Source organism: Lepidochelys kempii, chromosome 25 (assembly GCF_965140265.1).
Source record: "Lepidochelys kempii isolate rLepKem1 chromosome 25, rLepKem1.hap2, whole genome shotgun sequence".
In the NCBI taxonomy this organism is placed as follows: Eukaryota; Metazoa; Chordata; order Testudines; family Cheloniidae; genus Lepidochelys; species Lepidochelys kempii.
This window is the reverse complement of record NC_133280.1, coordinates 17,118,861-17,138,062: the sequence shown is the minus strand read 5'-3', so window position 1 is coordinate 17,138,062 and position 19,202 is coordinate 17,118,861. Positions and strand designations below refer to the sequence as shown.

The 19,202-nt window shown below is 47.9% G+C and overlaps 2 protein-coding genes across 2 annotated transcripts in view; both read right to left on the bottom strand.

Annotated features, from left to right (window-relative positions):
- MED26 (mediator complex subunit 26) overlaps positions 1 to 7,033 on the bottom strand; it is a 60,695-nt gene extending 53,662 nt beyond the window's left edge. Inside the window, exon 1 of the mRNA XM_073324058.1 lies at positions 7,011 to 7,033. The gene's annotated coding sequence lies outside the window, so the exon portion shown is untranslated. The remainder of the gene's footprint in view (positions 1 to 7,010) is intronic.
- Positions 2,163 to 9,335, bottom strand: SMIM7 (small integral membrane protein 7). The gene is made up of 5 exons (XM_073324065.1): positions 9,235 to 9,335; positions 9,075 to 9,116; positions 8,575 to 8,627; positions 6,954 to 7,044; positions 2,163 to 6,311 (listed from the first exon to the last, which is right to left on the bottom strand). Exons 1-5 carry the CDS (start codon positions 9,258 to 9,260, stop codon positions 6,296 to 6,298), a joined length of 228 nt encoding a protein of 75 aa, XP_073180166.1. The 5' UTR covers positions 9,261 to 9,335; the 3' UTR covers positions 2,163 to 6,295.
- Between the last annotated feature and the right edge of the window lie 9,867 nt (positions 9,336 to 19,202).

The following is a 19,202-nucleotide window of genomic DNA, read 5'->3' as shown; positions in this document are numbered from 1 at the left end:
GGGCAGCGGCGGCGCATAAGGGGGGGCTGCGGCTCAAGGGCTAATGGCCAAGGGGTGCGGCTACAGTAAAGCCCCGCTGAAGCCAGCAAGGGTGATGGGAACAGGCCAAGATTAAACAGAGTATTCACAGGAAAGCCCCGTGGTTTGATCTCCAGCTCTCGCTTAGAGATGGGCACTTGTCCTGGCAGTAACGGGGGGGGGGGGGGGGGGGAATAGCCTCTGCCAAAACCAGGACAGCTAAGATTTTTTCTTTAATGCAAGGTACCCTCAGTAAAGAGAGTGACAACAGTGAGTCTTTCTAGCTGAAAAGCAGATGATATAATTAACACTATTTGAAGAAAAACGGCCATTACTAAAAACAAACATGTCCATAATCTTCCTGCTGGGCAGCAGCCTCAAGAAAGTAATGGTGTTAGTCATAACACACACCATAGTGTCTCCCCTTGCATGCCAATGCAATCTGAAGCAGTGCAAAAAACCCTTAAACAGATTGGACCTCATTACTCTTTGTAGGATAAAACATACACCCAGAATAATTTGAATCAGGTTACTTTCAAGGGCTTTAATGCCCACAGATACATTCCTAAAGGTCCCTATTCTATTTGTGTCAATTTTATGAGCCACTGTCTACATTAAATCTCCCCATCACATAACATTTTTAAACATCTCACCAAACTAAGATGCAATCTATTGGTAGGGCTAAGTATATAAAACTAAAAGCTAGGCATCCCCAACAAGTCAAGCTATAGTTATGCTGCCAAAGAACCAAAGTTCTGGATATGGGAGGAGAAAACCTATTTTCTTCTCCCAGCAGCAGCTGCACTTGTTTAAAACCTCAGGAGAGTCCGTTTATGTTCTGGTGGCCTCTACTGGAAAAGGGAAATCAATAGATGCTAAATAATTCTAGAATATTCACGAAAGAATTATATTTGGCATATAATCACTACCACACCTTGCCCCTATTAATTTGCTTTTTGGCTGCCTTTTGTGTAGTCACATTTGACCTCTCACATCTGAGAGATAGGCATATACCATTGGGCAAATGATGATTTTTATACCCCTTGCATAATCAGGATTTCCACTAATTTTCACTGTAGTGGTTAAAATGATCATTGAAGCAACTGCTAGAGCCTGCATAGTTTAAGCCTTGTGGAAAGGACTGAGTTTACAAAATACAAAGAAAGACACATAAGGCCTTATATCAGAGGCCTGAGCTAAAGTCGTAAAGTTTTCCTAATATAAAGCAAAGTCAGGCTGTGAACTAGACCCTACTCACAGAATCTGGCAACAGGGCTGATATTGCAGAAACACAATTCCTAAGTAGTGTTAGGTACGATAATATACACGCAAACACATTCCAGAAGGGTGGTACTTGAACACCCCGCTACCAACCTATCCTCCAAAGATAACAGGAACATGCTGACCCATCTTAAAGATTAGGTCAGGATGATAGCATGAGGGATACAGAAGTTTTGATCAAACCAACAGGTACAAGGCAATGGGTGGCGGCCAGATACATCGGGGCAATACATAACTTGTTTGTAACGATGTATAAAAAGGCATCTCAGAGGGAGTGTCTTTGGCCAGCGTAAGGGGGAATGGAAAGTCCCGCCATTTATTGAGCTGCATCCATTATCACAGACATACATCTTAGTAGCCTCAGAATCTGCCAAGTGCTATTACCATGCTTCATTGACAATAAACTTGGCCGGGCGCCTTCGTACCTTAACGGATCCTGTGGTCATCGGACAGTTTGACTGAAGTCTGCTGTGCCAACTATCTGGTTGGGACAGCACACAGAGAACACACACATGGAGCCAGATATCTAACAACAGTCATACTTGCACTATCTGCTCAGCTCTGTATAAGGCACAAATAAGAAAACAGGCCCTGCCCTGAGAAATTCACAATCTAAAATTTCATTCCACACAAAAAGTAAAGCTGTGCCATAAATCCCACACTCTGAAAATCAGTGGTCACTAAGTGGTATGCCACACTAATCAAGGATCTAAACTCTTGGGTGCATCGTAAGAATAAGTAGTTCAAAGCAAACAATTTTAATCAGTTTCAGTGCAACAGTGTATAACTGCAATGATAACATGTATAAACATTTAACTATTACACTTATAACATCTGCTAAAGTGACTACTATCAATGCTTCATTGCATTATATCATCCATTTAATCAGAATATGGTTTATTATACATATAGTTACTATACAAGAGCTCTGTGTAACTTGGAAGCTTGTACCTTCCACCAACAGAAGTTGGTCTCATGAAAAACATTACCTCACCTACCTTGTTGCTATAATATAGTTTGCTATATTTGCAGTGTTAGTATAGCTTGAACATTTTCTACCTCCTAAATTAAAACACATTGAAAAGTGTTACTTAGAGAAGAGAATGCTACTTGTTCTACATGGAATTGACCAGAACTTCACATCTACAAAACATTGCTCTGAATAACTGATACAAATCAAAAGAATGGTGGACACAAAATAGAGCTGAGTGCTACTCTGACGATTAAGGGGACCTCTAGTGGCTTATTTATAAACTGTAGGACCATCCTCTTCAATACACTGGCTAAGTATTCACTGAGGAAGGTAGATAAAAATTAGGATGGAAATACTTTGAGAGTCATGGATTCTAAAAACAGTAGATTTTAATGGGATTCCATCCCCTGCATACCGTGGAAAGGACAGCATCTCTCCCCTTTTCAACAGATGTGCATGGGACAACTGAACTTTCAAATATAACCCCATCCTAAAGATTATTCTTTGCAAACTGAAATATCTCAAGATCCTTGCCAATCATGGCTAGGGATGAGCAGGAGGGAGATTTTAATGTGTCTCTTAGTAAAGGGAAAGGTCAGCTGCCCTTAGACAGGCATTAGACCCATTCTCAAGAATGCAACGTTCATTACTGCCAACTTTCTAACCTATGATGTTATAATATTTAACTGTCCACAGGTGTCCACTCCTTTGTAGTGGCATGTTTTTATTACTTGGTTTTGTAGGAGAAAGCAGTGTTGGAAGTAGCCACATCTTCATCCCATGGTTTGGTTTCAGACAGGACTATGACAGACACAGAATTACTCCCAAAATACCTGAATTACTCAACCCGATGACGAAGTGTGATCTTGTCTTCTCTCACCATCCCTTAAACCCTTCCTGTAGTTGTCATCTGCTCTTATCCTTATATTTATTTAAGCCCCCATTTGCTTAAAAACGTTGTGCTCATAACTCAATGGGACTAATATGCATGGAGTTAAACCCATGCATAAATGTTTGCAGGTTCAGAGCCTGAAACTGAAAATTCTTCAGGGATTCTATTTTTATGTGCAGTGCTTTATCAAACATTTACAGTGCCATATAAAAACTTTACTTTTCCCATATTTTCTGAGAAAAGATTAAATACAAACATAAGAGAGTTTTTAAAAAAAAAAAGGCAGTCAGGCATGGTGTTATATACAACAATTGGAAAAGAGTTACAAATTAAAATATGGTCTCGTTCATTTAGAGTTAGCCTGGGGCTGCAAGCTTTCCTTTGTGGTACAGACCTCTCAGCAGAAATCCTTCCCAGTTTATCAATCTTGGTAGATTGCTGCAATTCATTCTGGTTGGGGCTACCCCCAAAAAAGGTACAAAAACTTCAGGTAGAGCGGAATAAAGCTGCTCCTCTTCACTGAGCACCTTCTGGAGCACATAATACAGTACCTATGTACTACCTATTGTACAGTGCAAGGTATTAGTTACAGTCTATAGCCTAGGACCCACTTATCAGAGTCTTCTCTCTCCTTCTCTGAAGTTACAACCCCCTGGATTCCTCTCCATTCTAGGAGTTAATTTTCATGGCTGGTATCAGGCTCTTCAAAGTGGAGAGCCTATGCCTATGGGGCCTGATCATTCCAGAGATGAAGTTTAGGAAGCTTCTGGGCACAGTGTAAAATTTGCTCTCTTAGGCAAGCTTCCTGATTTGACTGGTCAATTGGAACTATGACTAGGAAGGTTCCACTGCTGGGCTTTTTATTATAAACAGCTATTTATTTATCCCTTAATTATTTTAGTTGTAGAGGACACCAAAGCTACTTACCAAGGGAGGCCAATTTCAATTAATAAATAAAAATAAAAAATGCTGGAGAAAAAAAAAAAGAAGTCACAATTACAGGACAAACCAATTAACTCTTAGACCTTCTCGGCAGTTCTACAATGAAACTGACTCTTACTAAAAGAAAAGGAGGACTTGTGGCACCTTAGAGACTAAAATTTATTTGACCATAAAACTTTCGTAAGCTTCCAATGAAGTTAGCTGTAGCTCACAAAAGCTTACTCTGAGAGTGGGGTGGGAGGAGGTATTGTTTCATGGTCTCTGTGTATATAATGTCTTCTGCAGTTTCCACAGTATGCATCCGATGAAGTGAGCTGTAGCTCACGAAAGCTAATGCTCAAATAAATTGGTTAGTCTCTCAGGTGCCACAAGTACTCCTTTTCTTTTTGCGAATACAGACTAACATGGCTGTTACTCTGAAACCTGTACTCTGAAACCTGGCCCTTGCTAGTTGACTCTACTAGGAACTAACAGAGTACCAAGCAGCTTTAACACTCTAAAAATAAAACTACTCTCTTCAAATCCATTTATATATTATCCACCAGAGCTCAACAGGGATGTATAATCTGAGCCATTTTTATTGAAACCTCCAGTACTGGTTTGGAAGATAAACAATTTACACATACGCAATCACCAACATTGATTTAAGAAGTCTGATTACACTAAATTTGGTAACTATCTTAGATGTGTGCTATGAATCTAGAACATGCATATTACATATCAACTGATAAACACAGATCATTTAATTGATATTTAAATTACAGAAGCTATAAAAACCTTAATTACATTTAGCACTTTTGCATGAAAGAAATGTGACTATTGTAACTGCTATTAAGAAGATAGTGCACTAACAGCAAGTACAAAAATATGCTAACGTACAATCACTCCCTTAGGCCTAAATTAAATGTTTACTTAAATGCTGTTTTACCACATAACTTGGAAAGCCTGAAGAGAAAGAAAAAAAGACTGAAGAATTAATTATTCTTAAAATTTTCTTTTCAGCCTGTTCTGATGTGTATATTCTCATAATACTTGGAAGTTAGTTTAAGATCTCAAGACCTGTTACTTCTTTTGATGATGAATGTGTATTTTTTTAACCTACAAGTTCTTTGGAGCTTGTTCCTGAGATTCTGGACCCTCTTTACTGGAATTTAATTGTACAAGTAGCAGTGTCTGTATGCTCAGTTATTTCAACTTCAAGGACATTTATAACCAGCTTGAGAAAGGCATAATTCTGGTGGCCTCTACTCTGCTAACTCCATATCCACAAAATCTACCTGTCTCAGTAGGTAGATTCTCTAGGGCAGTTTGCAGGCAAATACTATCTTTGATATAGTGAACAACATTCTTCTCCGCCTCCCATAAGTTATTTCTTTATTGCGCAGCCCATGACATCCAGATATTTCGAGTGCTACGCAGCTCTCTATAGTTAGATACAAAACTGACAATCATTAAAATTACAGGAATATAACATTGTTTTGCTTAACTTTATAAAAATGCCTTACAAATGGCAAAATTGGTCTCAGACAATAGAGCAGTGGCTCCTCAAATAGCCTATACTATGCCATAACAGACTAAGAGCAAGGAGTGACTGAAAGCAGAGATTCTTGTGACCATCAGATGTTGTTGTAGTTCTACAGTTCACCAAGCATCATGTTGCTGGGCCAGCATCATCATTTAGAAGTTATTTATATATGCTAGAAAAGTTGAACAATTTTGCTTTGAGCATCAAGGTTGGTAGGCCTAAAAGGTGACACTCCCATAGAGGCAAGCTAGAGGAGGGTATACACATGGGTCAACGTGTTTGCTGTTAGTCCAATATTTATTGGGGTCTGTTGAAAAAAAGATATGCAGTAAGTCCCAAGAGTCAGCCCACACTTTTGGTAAATATGGTCCAGGAGGGTCAGTTTGTGTGTCTACCAACCATGAAAGTGCTCCCCACCATTTAACAAGAAGCTACTTTCATTTACATAATAATCACACCATCTATTACAATCCGCCCAAGAATATGAATGTGTTCTATCTCTTTAACATTTAGACCCTTGTATAAAAGAACAGACCAAAATTCTTTGTTCATATTTTGAAAACATTGCAGTCTTTTAGTTTATGGAAAGGTCATGTTTCCAGCCAAAAGCCTCCTCCAAGTTACCAGATAAAGAAAGCTCTCCAAACAGGTTTCTGGATGACTTTCAAGATCCAAATAACCTAGCAGATATAACAGAAAACACAAAAGTAGTTGAGAATTGGGTATAATTGTATACTAGTCATCCAATTAAATGTCACTACTGCCAGAAGAGACATTAATACATATCTGCATCAGTTCTGCTTTCCCACTCATTGGACCATATAGCTACACAGGTGAAACGCTAGCAGATATTTTGCCAGCCTGTCCATTGAGACTGAGCATGAGGCTCAAATCCAGGGTTTTGAGAGGCAGCATGAAGGCATCTGCAAGGCCGTGAAGCTGGCCTAGCCCAAGGGGTTGGTTTTTCTGTGTGAGAGTTTGGTTTTTTCACATCCAAGACACCACTAACGTCATTTGCCCTGGTCTTCCAACATAACTGACATGTTTAAGCAACACATGGTAAGAAGCACTAGATTCAAGGTTGAATCTCTTATTGATGAACAGAGAAACTAAATTCATCATGCATTACGAGTTTCATTATCATTAAGTAACAAGGTCAGTGAACATCTCCTTGCAGATCAAAATTGAAACAAATGAGGCTCAAGAGCAGCCCAAAACAAAGGAAGACAGCAGGATCAGAAGAAGAGGAGTTAGAAACAAAACCAAGATGTCTAACTTAAGAAAAAAATTATAGCAATGAGATCCAATCTGGTTCTACTTACACAATCATGCAAAACATCATGAAGATGTTCCACAAGGCAATGAAGATTCGAAAGTACCTGAGACTCAACAAGAACTCCCTGATATTGTCACCTAGAAAATCAAAGGAAAAACCCTTTATCATATACAGCAAATACAGACACACACATTTACACTTCACATTTTCAATATTAACTGAAACATGTCATAGACTGTTAATTCAAAATAAAAACTGAATGTTACAAAGGACAAAACAAACGAGAAATGGAGATTTGGGAGGGGATGGCCACCACCTAGTTTAGTCTGTCACGAACACCCACAAAAGGTCTAGAAAACAAGGAAAAGAAAGCAGAAGGTAGGTCACATCCCATTCCAAAAAAGGAAAAGGACAGCTGTCATGGCCACATGTTATAGTATGTGGTCTTCCCACCTCAATCATTCATCATAATGAGGATAAATACATAGGGGCAACTTAAAGGCACAAACAGTAATGAGGAAATCAACACATAAAGGCACTGAGTTCTTCTGCAGCATAGACGCTAGTATCCAAAAATGCAGGAGGGAATGTACACTGTAAATCTTAGGACTCCTGCTCCAAGTCACAGTTCTGAGAGGAAGAGCAGTGCCTGCAAAGCCCCTAGGGAAATGTTGTTCAGCAAGTTGTAAGCAGAGATTGGTGAGCCAGTCACTAGCTATAGATGGATCAGTGAACTCATATTTGGGTGTCTCAGAAATGGGTTCATGTTAAGCACTTTTGTCTTAGAGGTTTCCCATGTAGATTTGATTAATCAGAGGGAAGCCACCTGTATGAACAAAGTGCTTCATTCACAACCATCTTTGCAGTGCTCACACTGAGGGAAACTACACACGCGAAGGGCTTGGCTACACTTGCGAGTTACAGAGCAATAAAGGAGCCCCAAGCGCACTAGCTCACTACCCGTCCACACTGGCAAGGCACGTACAACGCTCTGACTCGGTGGCTACAGTGCTGCTGGTACTTCACCGCGCGAGTGGAATAATGTTTGCTGCACCCCCGCAGCGCCAGTGTGGATGAGGTGTTGCATTACTGCACTCTGATCAGCCTCTGGAAACGCCCCATAATCCCCTTAATTCAAGTAGCCACTCTTGTCATTGTTTTTGAATCACCGTAGGAATGCGGACATGCCCTTTGAAAGCTCGGTTTCTGACAGCCAGCTGCTTATCTGCTCCGAGACAAAGCAACCATTAGTGCGCAAGGCTGTGTGTGTGAGAGAGAGAGCAGCAGGCGGGGATGGAGGTCTGCTGCTGTCTGAACTTACAAGACAGAATGCTGACATGCTCTCAGCCCCCCAAGAACCCACTCTCTCTCCACCCACATACTCACAACACACCTCATGTCACACTCCACTCCACCCCCCATTTGAAAAGCTCGTTGCAGCCACTTGCATGCTGGGACAGCTGCCCATAATGCACCGCTCCCAATGCCGCTGCATGTGCCACAAATGTGGCCATGCCAGAGCGCTTGAAGCGGTCAGTGTGGACAGATTGCAGCGCTTTCCCTACTGCGCTCTCCGAAGGCTGGTTTAACCCGAAGCGCTCTACATCTGCAAGTGTAGCCATGCCCTAAGAGTCCCAGACGAAGTGTTCACTCATTGAGCCTATTACCCGTAGTTGGCTCCCTAGACTCTTCACCGAAGCCCTGAGCGTCTTTCTTCTTCCTGCAGGGACACAGGAGTTATTTCCACATTGCTGGGAGCAGACACGCATTGCCAGTACCAGCCCTAGGCGGGAGTCCATAGGGTTTGGGACCAGACAATTAACCTAACAAGAGTTTGACCGTGGTGCGACCCACCAGAGCCCTGGGGGACAGCAGCCTGCCAGGAGTGACTGGGAGGGTGGAGACCCTGGCTGGTGCTGAAGGTGCCACAAGGCAGGGGGGACACGACTCCCCTCTGCAGTCGGCGCAGCCGCGGGCACCCGGGCCGGGGGAGGGCGGCACCGGCCCGGCGAGCGGGGCAGCCGCGGGCACCCGGGCCGGGGGAGGGCGGCACCGGCCCGGCGAGCGGGGCAGCCGCGGGCACCCGGGCCGGGGGCCGAGAGGACCCAGCGGCGGCCCGTTCAGCGGCTGGTTACGGGAGGGCCCGATCCGCCCCCGCCCCACTCACAGCCTGAAGTTTAACACGGCGCCGGCGTTCAGCAGCAGCGTCCTAAGGGGGGAGAGAGAGAGAGAGAGAGAGAGAGCGGGTTAGAGCGGCCGGGGAGCCAGGCGCTCGCCGGGGACTCCCGCCCGCCCCCAGCCCCAGGCCCGGTATCCCGCCCCGGTACCCGCAGAGCAGCAGGTCCCCGATCATCGCGGCGGCTTCCGGACCGGGCCCGGAACCGGAAAGGGCGGCTCCAGCTCAGTCCTTGCGCCGAGACCTCCTGGCTTTGCCGCTAGGGGGCGGTACAGGGGGCGGGGCCCGTCTGCTCGGGGTGGGGACTCTCGGTAGGGTACCCCTGGGAGAGAGTCGGGGTGGAACCCAGGAGTCCTGGGCCCCTCGGCCTTCCCCGGGGCTGGGCATGGAGCCCAGAGTCCTCCTTCCCCCCTCCCATCCCTGGGGATAGAACCCAGGAGTCCTGGGCCCCTCGGCCTTCCCCGGGGCTGGGCATGGAGCCCAGAGTCCTCCTTCCCCCCTCCCATCCCTGGGGATAGAACCCAGGAGTCCTGGTCCCCTCGGCCTTCCCCCGGGCTGGGCATGGAGCCCAGAGTCCTCCTTCCCCCCTCCCATCCCTGGGGATAGAACCCAGGAGTCCTGGTCCCCTCGGCCTTCCCCCGGGCTGGGCATGGAGCCCAGAGTCCTCCTTCCCCCCTCCCATCCCTGGGGATAGAACCCAGGAGTCCTGGGCCCCTCGGCCTTCCCCGGGGCTGGGCATGGAGCCCAGAGTCCTCCTTCCCCCCTCCCATCCCTGGGGATAGAACCCAGGAGTCCTGGTCCCCTCGGCCTTCCCCGGGGCTGGGCATGGAGCCCAGAGTCCTCCTTCCCCCCTCCCATCCCTGGGGATAGAACCCAGGAGTCCTGGGCCCCTCGGCCTTCCCCGGGGCTGGGCATGGAGCCCAGAGTCCTCCTTCCCCCCTCCCATCCCTGGGGATAGAACCCAGGAGTCCTGGTCCCCTCGGCCTTCCCCGGGGCTGGGCATGGAGCCCAGAGTCCTCCTTCCCCCCTCCCATCCCTGGGGATAGAACCCAGGAGTCCTAGTCCCCTCTGCCTTCCCCCGGGCTGGGCATGGAGCCCAGAGTCCTCCTTCCCCCCTCCCATCCCTGGGGACAGAACCCAGGAGTCCTGGTCCCCTCGGCCTTCCCCCGGGCTGGGCATGGAGCCCAGAGTCCTCCTTCCCCCCTTCCATCCCTGGGGATAGAACCCAGGAGTCCTGGTCCCCTCGGCCTTCCCCCGGGCTGGGCATGGAGCCCAGAGTCCTCCTTCCCCCCTCCCATCCCTGGGGATAGAACCCAGGAGTCCTGGTCCCCTCGGCCTTCCCCCGGGCTGGGCATGGAGCCCAGAGTCCTCCTTCCCCCCTTCCATCCCTGGGGATAGAACCCAGGAGTCCTGGTCCCCTTGGACTTCCCCCAGGCTGGGCATGGAGCCCAGAGTCCTCCTTCCCCCCTCCCACTCCTGGGGATAGAACCCAGGAGTCCTAGTCCCCTCGGCCTTCCCCCGGGCTGGGCATGGAGCCCAGAGTCCTCCTTCCCCCCTCCTACCCCTGGGGATAGAACCCAGGAGTCCTGGTCCCCTCGGCCTTCCCCCGGGCTGGGCATGGAGCCCAGAGTCCTCCTTCCCCCCTCCCACCCCTGGGGACAGAACCCAGGAGTCCTGGGCCCCACGGCCTTCCCCCAGGCTGGGCATGGAGCCCAGAGTCCTCCTTCCCCCCTCCCACCCCTGGGGATAGAACCCAGGAGTCCTGGGCCCCACGGCCTTCCCCCGGGCTGGGCATGGAGCCCAGAGTCCTCCTTCCCCCCTCCCATCCCTGGGGATAGAACCCAGGAGTCCTAGTCCCCTCGGCCTTCCCCCGGGCTGGGCATGGAGCCCAGAGTCCTCCTTCCCCCCTCCCATCCCTGGGGATAGAACCCAGGAGTCCTGGGCCCCTTGGACTTCCCCCGGGCTGGGCATGGAGCCCAGAGTCCTCCTTCCCCCCTCCCACCCGTGGGGATAGAACCCAGGAGTCCTGGTCCCCTCGGCCTTCCCCCGGGCTGGGCATGGAGCCCAGAGTCCTCCTTCCCCCCTTCCATCCCTGGGGATAGAACCCAGGAGTCCTGGTCCCCTTGGCCTTCCCCCGGGCTGGGCATGGAGCCCCATCCCTGGGGATAGAACCCAGGAGTCCTGGGCCCCACGGCCTTCCCCCGGGCTGGGCATGGAGCCCAGAGTCATCCTTCCCCCCTCCCATCCCTGGGGATAGAACCCAGGAGTCCTGGTCCCCACGGCCTTCCCCCGGGCTGGGCATAGCATCCTACACCCTTTCCCCTCCCATCCCCGAGGGTGGAACCCAGGAGTCCTGGTCTCCCGCCCAACCCAGGCCCAGTTGCAGAAGGACAGAAGAACCGGGGAAGAATTAGAGGAATGAAGATGCACATGTTGAATGTGAGGAATTAAATCTTACCCCATATTGGCTAACCTGGGTTAATTACAGAGGGAAACATGGACTAATGGTTAAAGCTCAGGAGTGGGAATTAGGACTCATGTTCTATTGCCAGCTCTGCTACCAACATGCCTTGACAGGTTTCAGAGGAGCAGCCGTGTTAGTCTGTGTCCACAAAAAGAAAAGGAGGACTTGTGGCACCTTAGAGACTAACCAATTTATTTGAGCATAGGCTTTCGTAAGCTACAGCTCACTTCATCGCTTATGCTCAAAAAATTTTGTTAGTCTCTAAGGTGCCACAAGTCCTCCTTAACATGCCTTGAGTATCTCACTTCCCCTCCCTGTATTTCAGTTTCCTCTAATTGATTATCAAGGGTTAATATGAGGGCTGTCAAGCTCTTAAAAAAATGAATCACACTGTTAAACAATAATAAAATACCATTTATATAAATTTTTGGATGTTTTCCACATTTTCAAATATATTGATTTCAATTACAACACAGAATATAAAGTGAGCAGTGTTCACTTTATATTTATTTTTTATTATAAACATTTGTACTGTAAAGCCAAAAGAAACAGTATTTTTCAATTCACTTAATACAAATACTGTAGTGCAATCTTTTTATCATGGAAGTTGAACTTACAAGTGTAGAATTTGCACAGAAAATTACTGCATTCAAAAATAAAGCAATGTAAAACTTTAGAGCCTACAACAATGTAAAACTCAGTTCTACTTCTTCTTCAGCCAATCGCTCAAATAAACAAGTCTGTTTACATTTGCAGGAGATAATGCTGTCTGCTTCTTGTCCACAGTGTCACCTGAAAATGAGAAGAGGCGTTCGCACTACTGCAGCCGGCATCGCAAGATATTTACATGCCAGATGCCCTAAAGATTCGTATGTCCCTTCATGCTTCATCCACCATTCCAGAGGCCATGCGTCCATGCTGATGACAGGTTCTGCTCGATAACAGTCCAAAGCAGTGCAGACTGATGCATGTTTATTTTCATCATCTGAGCAGGGCTGGATTAACTTTTTGTGGGCCCCCATGGGGGCAATGGAGCATGGTGCGGGGGGGTTGGGCCGGCTAGGGTCATGGCATGGCAGGGGTGGCCCGCTCTGCCCAGCCCAGTGTGAGGGCACTATTTACGCTGCCAGTGTGCTCCTTCTCCTCAGGGCTGGGTCAATGCTGTACCACACATCCCCCCTACCCAACATCAGAACACCCTCCCGATTCCCTATAGTCAGAGCCCTCCTGGATTTGCTATGCCCAGTGTCTCCCAGACCCTGCCACAAATGCATAGCACCCTGCACACCACCACCCCGTCCAGCGCCCCCCTACCCACAGCCCCACCACAATTGCCTAGCATCCCACACAGAACCCCATTCCCTAGTGCCCCAACACATAGAGATCTTCACAGCCCAGCACTCCCACCCAGGCCCTCCACAGACCCACGCCCAGCTGCACTCACTGGTCCTGCTGGGAGGCGACTGTGTTTTCTGGGCTGCGCCACCAGTGCAGTCGGGGTGGTCCAGGGATGGGGAATCCCTCCGGCCCCTTGGAAGTGGCATGATCAGCCAGGCTAAGGCCTGCCTCAGGCGGGCTCCCTCAGGATCCACTTGCCTGGAGGGGCCCAGCCAAGACCCCAACACTGTCTCTGCCACTGACTGAGACTGGCCAGGCTTCTGCACCAGTCCCAGACAGCTCAGCTCCAGAGAGACAGGTGGGGCCCCACAGGTGGTGGGAAGCAAAGACTGCCTTTAGCTGGAGGTGCCCTGGGATCCCACCAGGAGATAGAGAGAAGCCAGTGGGTGGGGCCAGGAGGTGGAGAGGAGCCCTCTGCCAGCTGGCAGGCAGGCAGAGAAGAGCAAGTGGTGGGCGGGGGAGCCAGTGGGCTGGCGGGGTCTCAGGTCACAGTGCAAGCAGAGCAGGACGGGGCCCGTTCTGAGCATGGGCCTGGCTCCATGGCCCACTGGCAGTCAGATGCCACCAGTAGAAGGCTGATTTTCTTTTTCAGTGGTTCTGTAGTATCTGCATTGGAGTGTTGTTCTTTTAAGACTGCTGAAAGCATGCTCCACACCTCATATCTCTCAGATTTTTTGGAAGGCACTTCAGATTCTTAAACCCTGGGTCGAGGGCTGTACTATCTTTAAAAATCTCACATTGGTACCTTTTTTGCATTTTGTCAAATCTGCAGCAACAGTGTTCTTAAAATGAACAAAATGTGCTGGGTCATCATCTGAGACTAAAAGAAAAGGAGTACTTGTGGCACCTTAGAGACTAACCAATTTATTTGAGCATGAGCTTTCGTGAGCTACAGCTCACTTCATCGGATGCATACCGTGGAAACTGCAGCAGACTTTATATACACACAGAGATCATGAAACAATACCTCCTCCCACCCCACTGTCCTGCTGGTAATAGCTTATGTAAAGTGATCATCAAGTTGGGCCATTTCCAGCACAAATCCAGGTTTTCTCACCCTCCGCCCCCCCACACACAAACTCACTCTCCTGCTGGTAATAGCCCATCCGAAGTGACAACTCTCTACACAATGTGCATGATAATCAAGGTGGGCCATTTCCTGCACAAATCCAGGTTCTCTCACCCCCTCACCCCACTCCAAAAACCACACACACAAACTCACTATCCTACTGGTAATAGCTCATCCAAAGTGACCACTCTCCCTACAATGTGCATGATAATCAAGGTGGGCCATTTCCAGCACAAATCCAGGTTTTCTCACCCCCCCACCCCCATACACATACAAACTCACTCTCCTGCTGGTAATAGCTCATCCAAAGTGACCACTCTCCCTACAATGTGCATGGTAATCAAGGTGGGCCATGTCCAGCACAAATCCAGGCTTTCTCACCCCCCCCCCACTTTTTTTTTTTTTTTTTTTTTTAATAACATGAAATAAATTGCAGAATGCAAGTGAAACAGAGCAGGAGACAGACAATTCTCCCCCAAGGAGTTCAGTCAAATTTAATTTAAGCATTTTTTTTTTTTAACGAGCATCATCAGCATGGAAGCATGTCCTCTGGAATGGTGGCCGAAGCATGAAGGGACATATGAATGTTTAGCATATCTGGCATGGCAAGGCTGGCTAGAAAGTCCTATGGGAATGCCTCTTCTCACTTTCTGGTGACATTGTAAATAAAAATTGGGCAGCATTATCTCCCATAAATGTAAACAAACTTGTTTGTCTTAGCGATTGGCTGAACAAGAAGTAGGACTGAGTGGACTTGTAGGCTCTAAAGTTTTACATTGTTTTATTTTTGAATGCAGTTATTTTTGTACATAATTCTACATTTGTAAGTTCAACATTCATGATAAAGAGATTGCACTACAGTACTTGTATGAGGTGAACTGAAAAATACTATTTCTTTTGTTTATCATTTTTACAGTGCAAATATTTGTAATAAAAAATAATAACATAAAGTGAGGACTGTACACTTTGTATTCTGTGTTGTAATTGAAATCAATATATTTGAAAATGTAGAAAAACATCCAAAAATATTTAATAAATTTCAATTGGTATTCTATTGTTTAATAGCGGCAAAGAGTCCTGTGGCACTTTATAGACTAACAGACGTATTGGAGCATAAGCTTTTGTGTGTGAATACCCACGAATATTGTTTAACGTGCAATTAAAATTGCGATTAATTGCGATTAATTTTTTAATCACAATTAATTTTTTTGAGTTAATCGCATGAGTTGACTGTGGTTAATGGACAGCCCTAGTTAATATTTATTTGCCAGGGGTGTTGAGAGTCTTAATTCACCGTAATCTGCTCCAGTGGAAAGTGCTACAGACACATACAATATAGTTAACAGTATCACAGACCCCCTCAGCAATAGAACAGATAACATTTTAATCCTCTTAGAAATTGGAGGATTTAGAAACAAACTTTTTCACCAAGTCACTTATACTATACAAAACCGACTCTGGACTCTTATTTGAAACACAAAAAATGAAAGCTCATCTTCTTCCTTATGTCTATGTGTCCTTTGATGATTCTTGATGTTACAGTACAGTGCTGATGTTCTCAAAGAGAAAGATTCTTTTTCTTTTACGTTGAATAAGTACATGAAAATATTTCTGTCTTGTAATCTTAGTTAAATGTCATAGGCCCTATCCAGCAAAGACTTACCCACCTGCTTAAATGTATAGTCGTATTAAGTTTAATGGGACTACTCAAAATTACATTAATAGGACTATTTAAAATTAAGCTTGTGCTTAAGCACCTTCGCAGGAACAGAGCTATATAAGTAGGTTTAAAATATGCAGGGCTATATATATACACCTAGGGTTTTAGATATACATGTTAAATATACAGTGCCCTGTGCATATAGGATGCTATATTCAAATGTTAAATATGAATGTTGACGGTAGATTCACTCTCCTTAGGATGCCTCCATTTGACCTTGTGTGTCAGGAAGTGTGAGGAAGGCTTTCTGTCAGGAGAAAGTGCAGAGCCCAACTGAATTATGTAACTAGGAGCTTTAATGAGAGAACAGCTTGTTGATCAGGAACGTGGGTTCTGTGCAAGGCACTAGTATCTTCTCGCACTGAGTACATGTATAATACACAATAGGTTAGGCTGGGAAACCACAGAGCCTAGCTTCAGTAGTTTACTGATTTTAGCCATTCATTTTTAATTGTTTATCTGGGATGAGGTGGGTGGTCTTCTAAAATCCCCCTTATTTTTAATCCTCTTCCCGCTGCTCTTGGGGAAGTAGCTGGATGCAGGGCCCAACACAGTTATTACAGGTGGGGCTAGACCTCCCTATTTCTGGCTCTTTCTGAATCTGCTGTCCCTAAGAAACCTTTTCTCAATAGCGCAGTACAGACTTCACTTTGCCGTTGCAGCCACAAGCAGAGCACTTCCCCTTTTAGACACACATTGAAGCTTTTGATACACATTCAAAGGCAAATCCTGCAGTGAAGGAGCTATACCCACGGTTAAGGAGTCTGGTGGCACCTTAAAGACTAACAGATTTATTTGGGTATAAACTTTCCTGGGTAAAACACCATTTCTTCAGATGCATGGAGTGAAAATTACAGATGCAGGCATTATATAATGACACATGAACAGAAAGGAGTTACCTCACAAGTGAGAACCAGTGTTGACAGGGCCAATTCGATCACGGTGGATGTAGTCCACTCCCAATCATAGATGAGGAGGTGTCAATTCCAGGAGAGGCAAAGCTGCTTTTGTAATGAGCCAGCCAATCCCAGTCCCTATTCAAGCCCAAATTAATTGTGTTAAATTTGCAAATGAATTTTAGTTCTTCTGTTCTCCAGCATATTACCAACGATCTACAACCTATCCTGGAAAATGATCCCTCACTCTCACAGAGCTTGGGAGGCAGGCCAGTCCTTGCTTACAGACAGCCCCCAACCTGAAGCAAATACTCACCAGCAATTACACACCACACCACAGAAACACTAACCCAGGAACCAATCCCTGTAGCAAACCTCATTGCCTACTCTGTCCCCTTACGTACTCTAGCGACACCATCAGAGGACCCAATCACATCAGCCACACCATCAGAGGCTCATTCACCTGCGTGTCTACTAATGTTATATATGTCATCATGTGCCAGTAATGCCCCTCTGCCATGTATATTGGCCAAACCAGGCAGTCCATACGTAAAAGAATAAATGGACACAAATTGGACATCAGGAATGGTAACATATAAAAGCCAGTAGGAGAACACTTCAATCTTCCTGGACATTCTATAACAGATTTAAAAGTAGCTATACTTGAACAAAAAAACTTCAGAAACAGACTTCAAAGAGAAACAGCAGAACTAAAATTAATTTGCAAATTTAACACCATTAGTCTTTAAGGTGCCACCAGACTCCTTGTTGTTTTTGTGGATACAGACTAACATGGCTATCCCCCTGATACTTGATGCCCATGGTTGCCACTTTGCATAACTCAGCAGCAGCAGAAACGTCATTTGCATGAATCACACTTAGGGGCAGCATCAGAGATGGGCTGCATGGGGAGTAGCAGCACTGGAATAGGATGGGGAAGAGCCTGGTAAAATGAGATGGGAGTGTCTGATCGGATAGGAGCAGCAGGCCTAGGATACAGTGGACAGGGCCCAGTGGAAAGGGGAACAGTAGCCTTGGGATGAGATCGGGAGTGTCCAATGGGATGGAGTATTTCTTCACACAATGCACAGTCAACCTGTGGAACTCTGTGCCGGAAGATGTTGTGAAGGCCAAGACTATAACAGGGTTCAAAAAAGAACTAGATACATTCATAAAGGATAGGTTGGTCCATCAATGGCTATTAGCCAGGATAGGCAGGGATGGTGTTCCTAGCCTCTGTTTGCCAGAAGCTAGGAATGAGCGACAGGGGATGGATCACTTGATGATTACCTGTTCTGTTCATTCCCTCTGGGGCACCTGGCATTGGCCACTGTCGGAAGACAGGCTACTGGGCTAGATGGACCTTTGGTCTTACCCAGTATGGCTGTTTTTATGTTCTTATGTAATGGGTAGTGCTTGATGAGGTGGGAGATGTTTCCCAGCAGCTAAATGAGCTCCATCTATCTCCACCCACAGAAACAGGAATTCATCTGTATGGGTCCCTGACACACAGTTGGGAGGGCAGAAGGGTGGGGCTGCCCAGACAGGTGAACGGAAGGCAGGGCGGAGGGTTCTGTGCCCCAGGGGCAGGGAAGTCAGCCAGGGGCTGGGGGCGGGGTGGGGGGTGGTCTGATCACTGGAGGTGGAGAATTTGTTCAGGAGAGGGATCAATGCTGGGGGGATGAGGCACTAGCCGGGGTAGGGGGGGGAGGGTCTGTGCCTGGGAATGGGGTTGTCTGTGCCTGGAGATGGGAGGGCAGTCGTGGGGTGGGGAGAGAGTGTCTGTACCTCGGGGGTGGAATGTGCCTGGGGTACAAGAGGAATTGGCCAGGGGGGTCTGTGCCCAGGGATGGAGGTGTCTGTGCCTGGGGGACATGGAGCTGGTCGAGAGGGTCTGTGGCCAGAGATGGGGGAGTGTACCCTGGGAAGGGTCTGTGCCCAGGGGTACAAGAGGAGCTGGCCGGAGAGGTCTGTGCCCAGGTCTGTGCCCAGGGGCGCGAGGCGCTGGCCGGGGGTGTGTGTGCCCAGGTCTGTGCCCGGGGGCGGGAGGCGCTGGCCGGGGGGGTCTGTGCCCAGGTCCGTGCCCGGGGGCGGGAGGCGCTGGCCGGGGGGGTCTGTGCCCAGGTCTGTGCCCAGGGGTGGGAGGTGCTGGCCGGGGGGGGGGGGTCTGTGCCCAGGTCTGTGCCTGGGGCGGGAGGCGCTGGCCGGGGGGGGTCTGTGCCCAGGTCTCTGCCCGGGGCGGGAGGCGCTGGCTGGGGGGGAGGGTCTGTGCCCAGGTCTGTGCCCGGGGCGGGAGGCACTGGCCGGGGGGGTCTGTGCCCAGGTCTGTGCCCGGGGCAGGAGGTGCTGGCCGGGGGGGGGTCTGTGCCCAGGTCTGTGCCCGGGGCGGGAGGCACTGGCCGGGGGGGTCTGTGCCCAGGTCTGTGCCCGGGGCAGGAGGTGCTGGCCGGGGGGGGTCTGTGCCCAGGTCTGTGCCCGGGGCGGGAGGCGCTGGCTGGGGAGGTCTGTGCCCGGGGACGGGAGGCGCTGGCCGGGGGGGTCTGTGCCCAGGGGCGGGAGGCGCTGGCCGGGG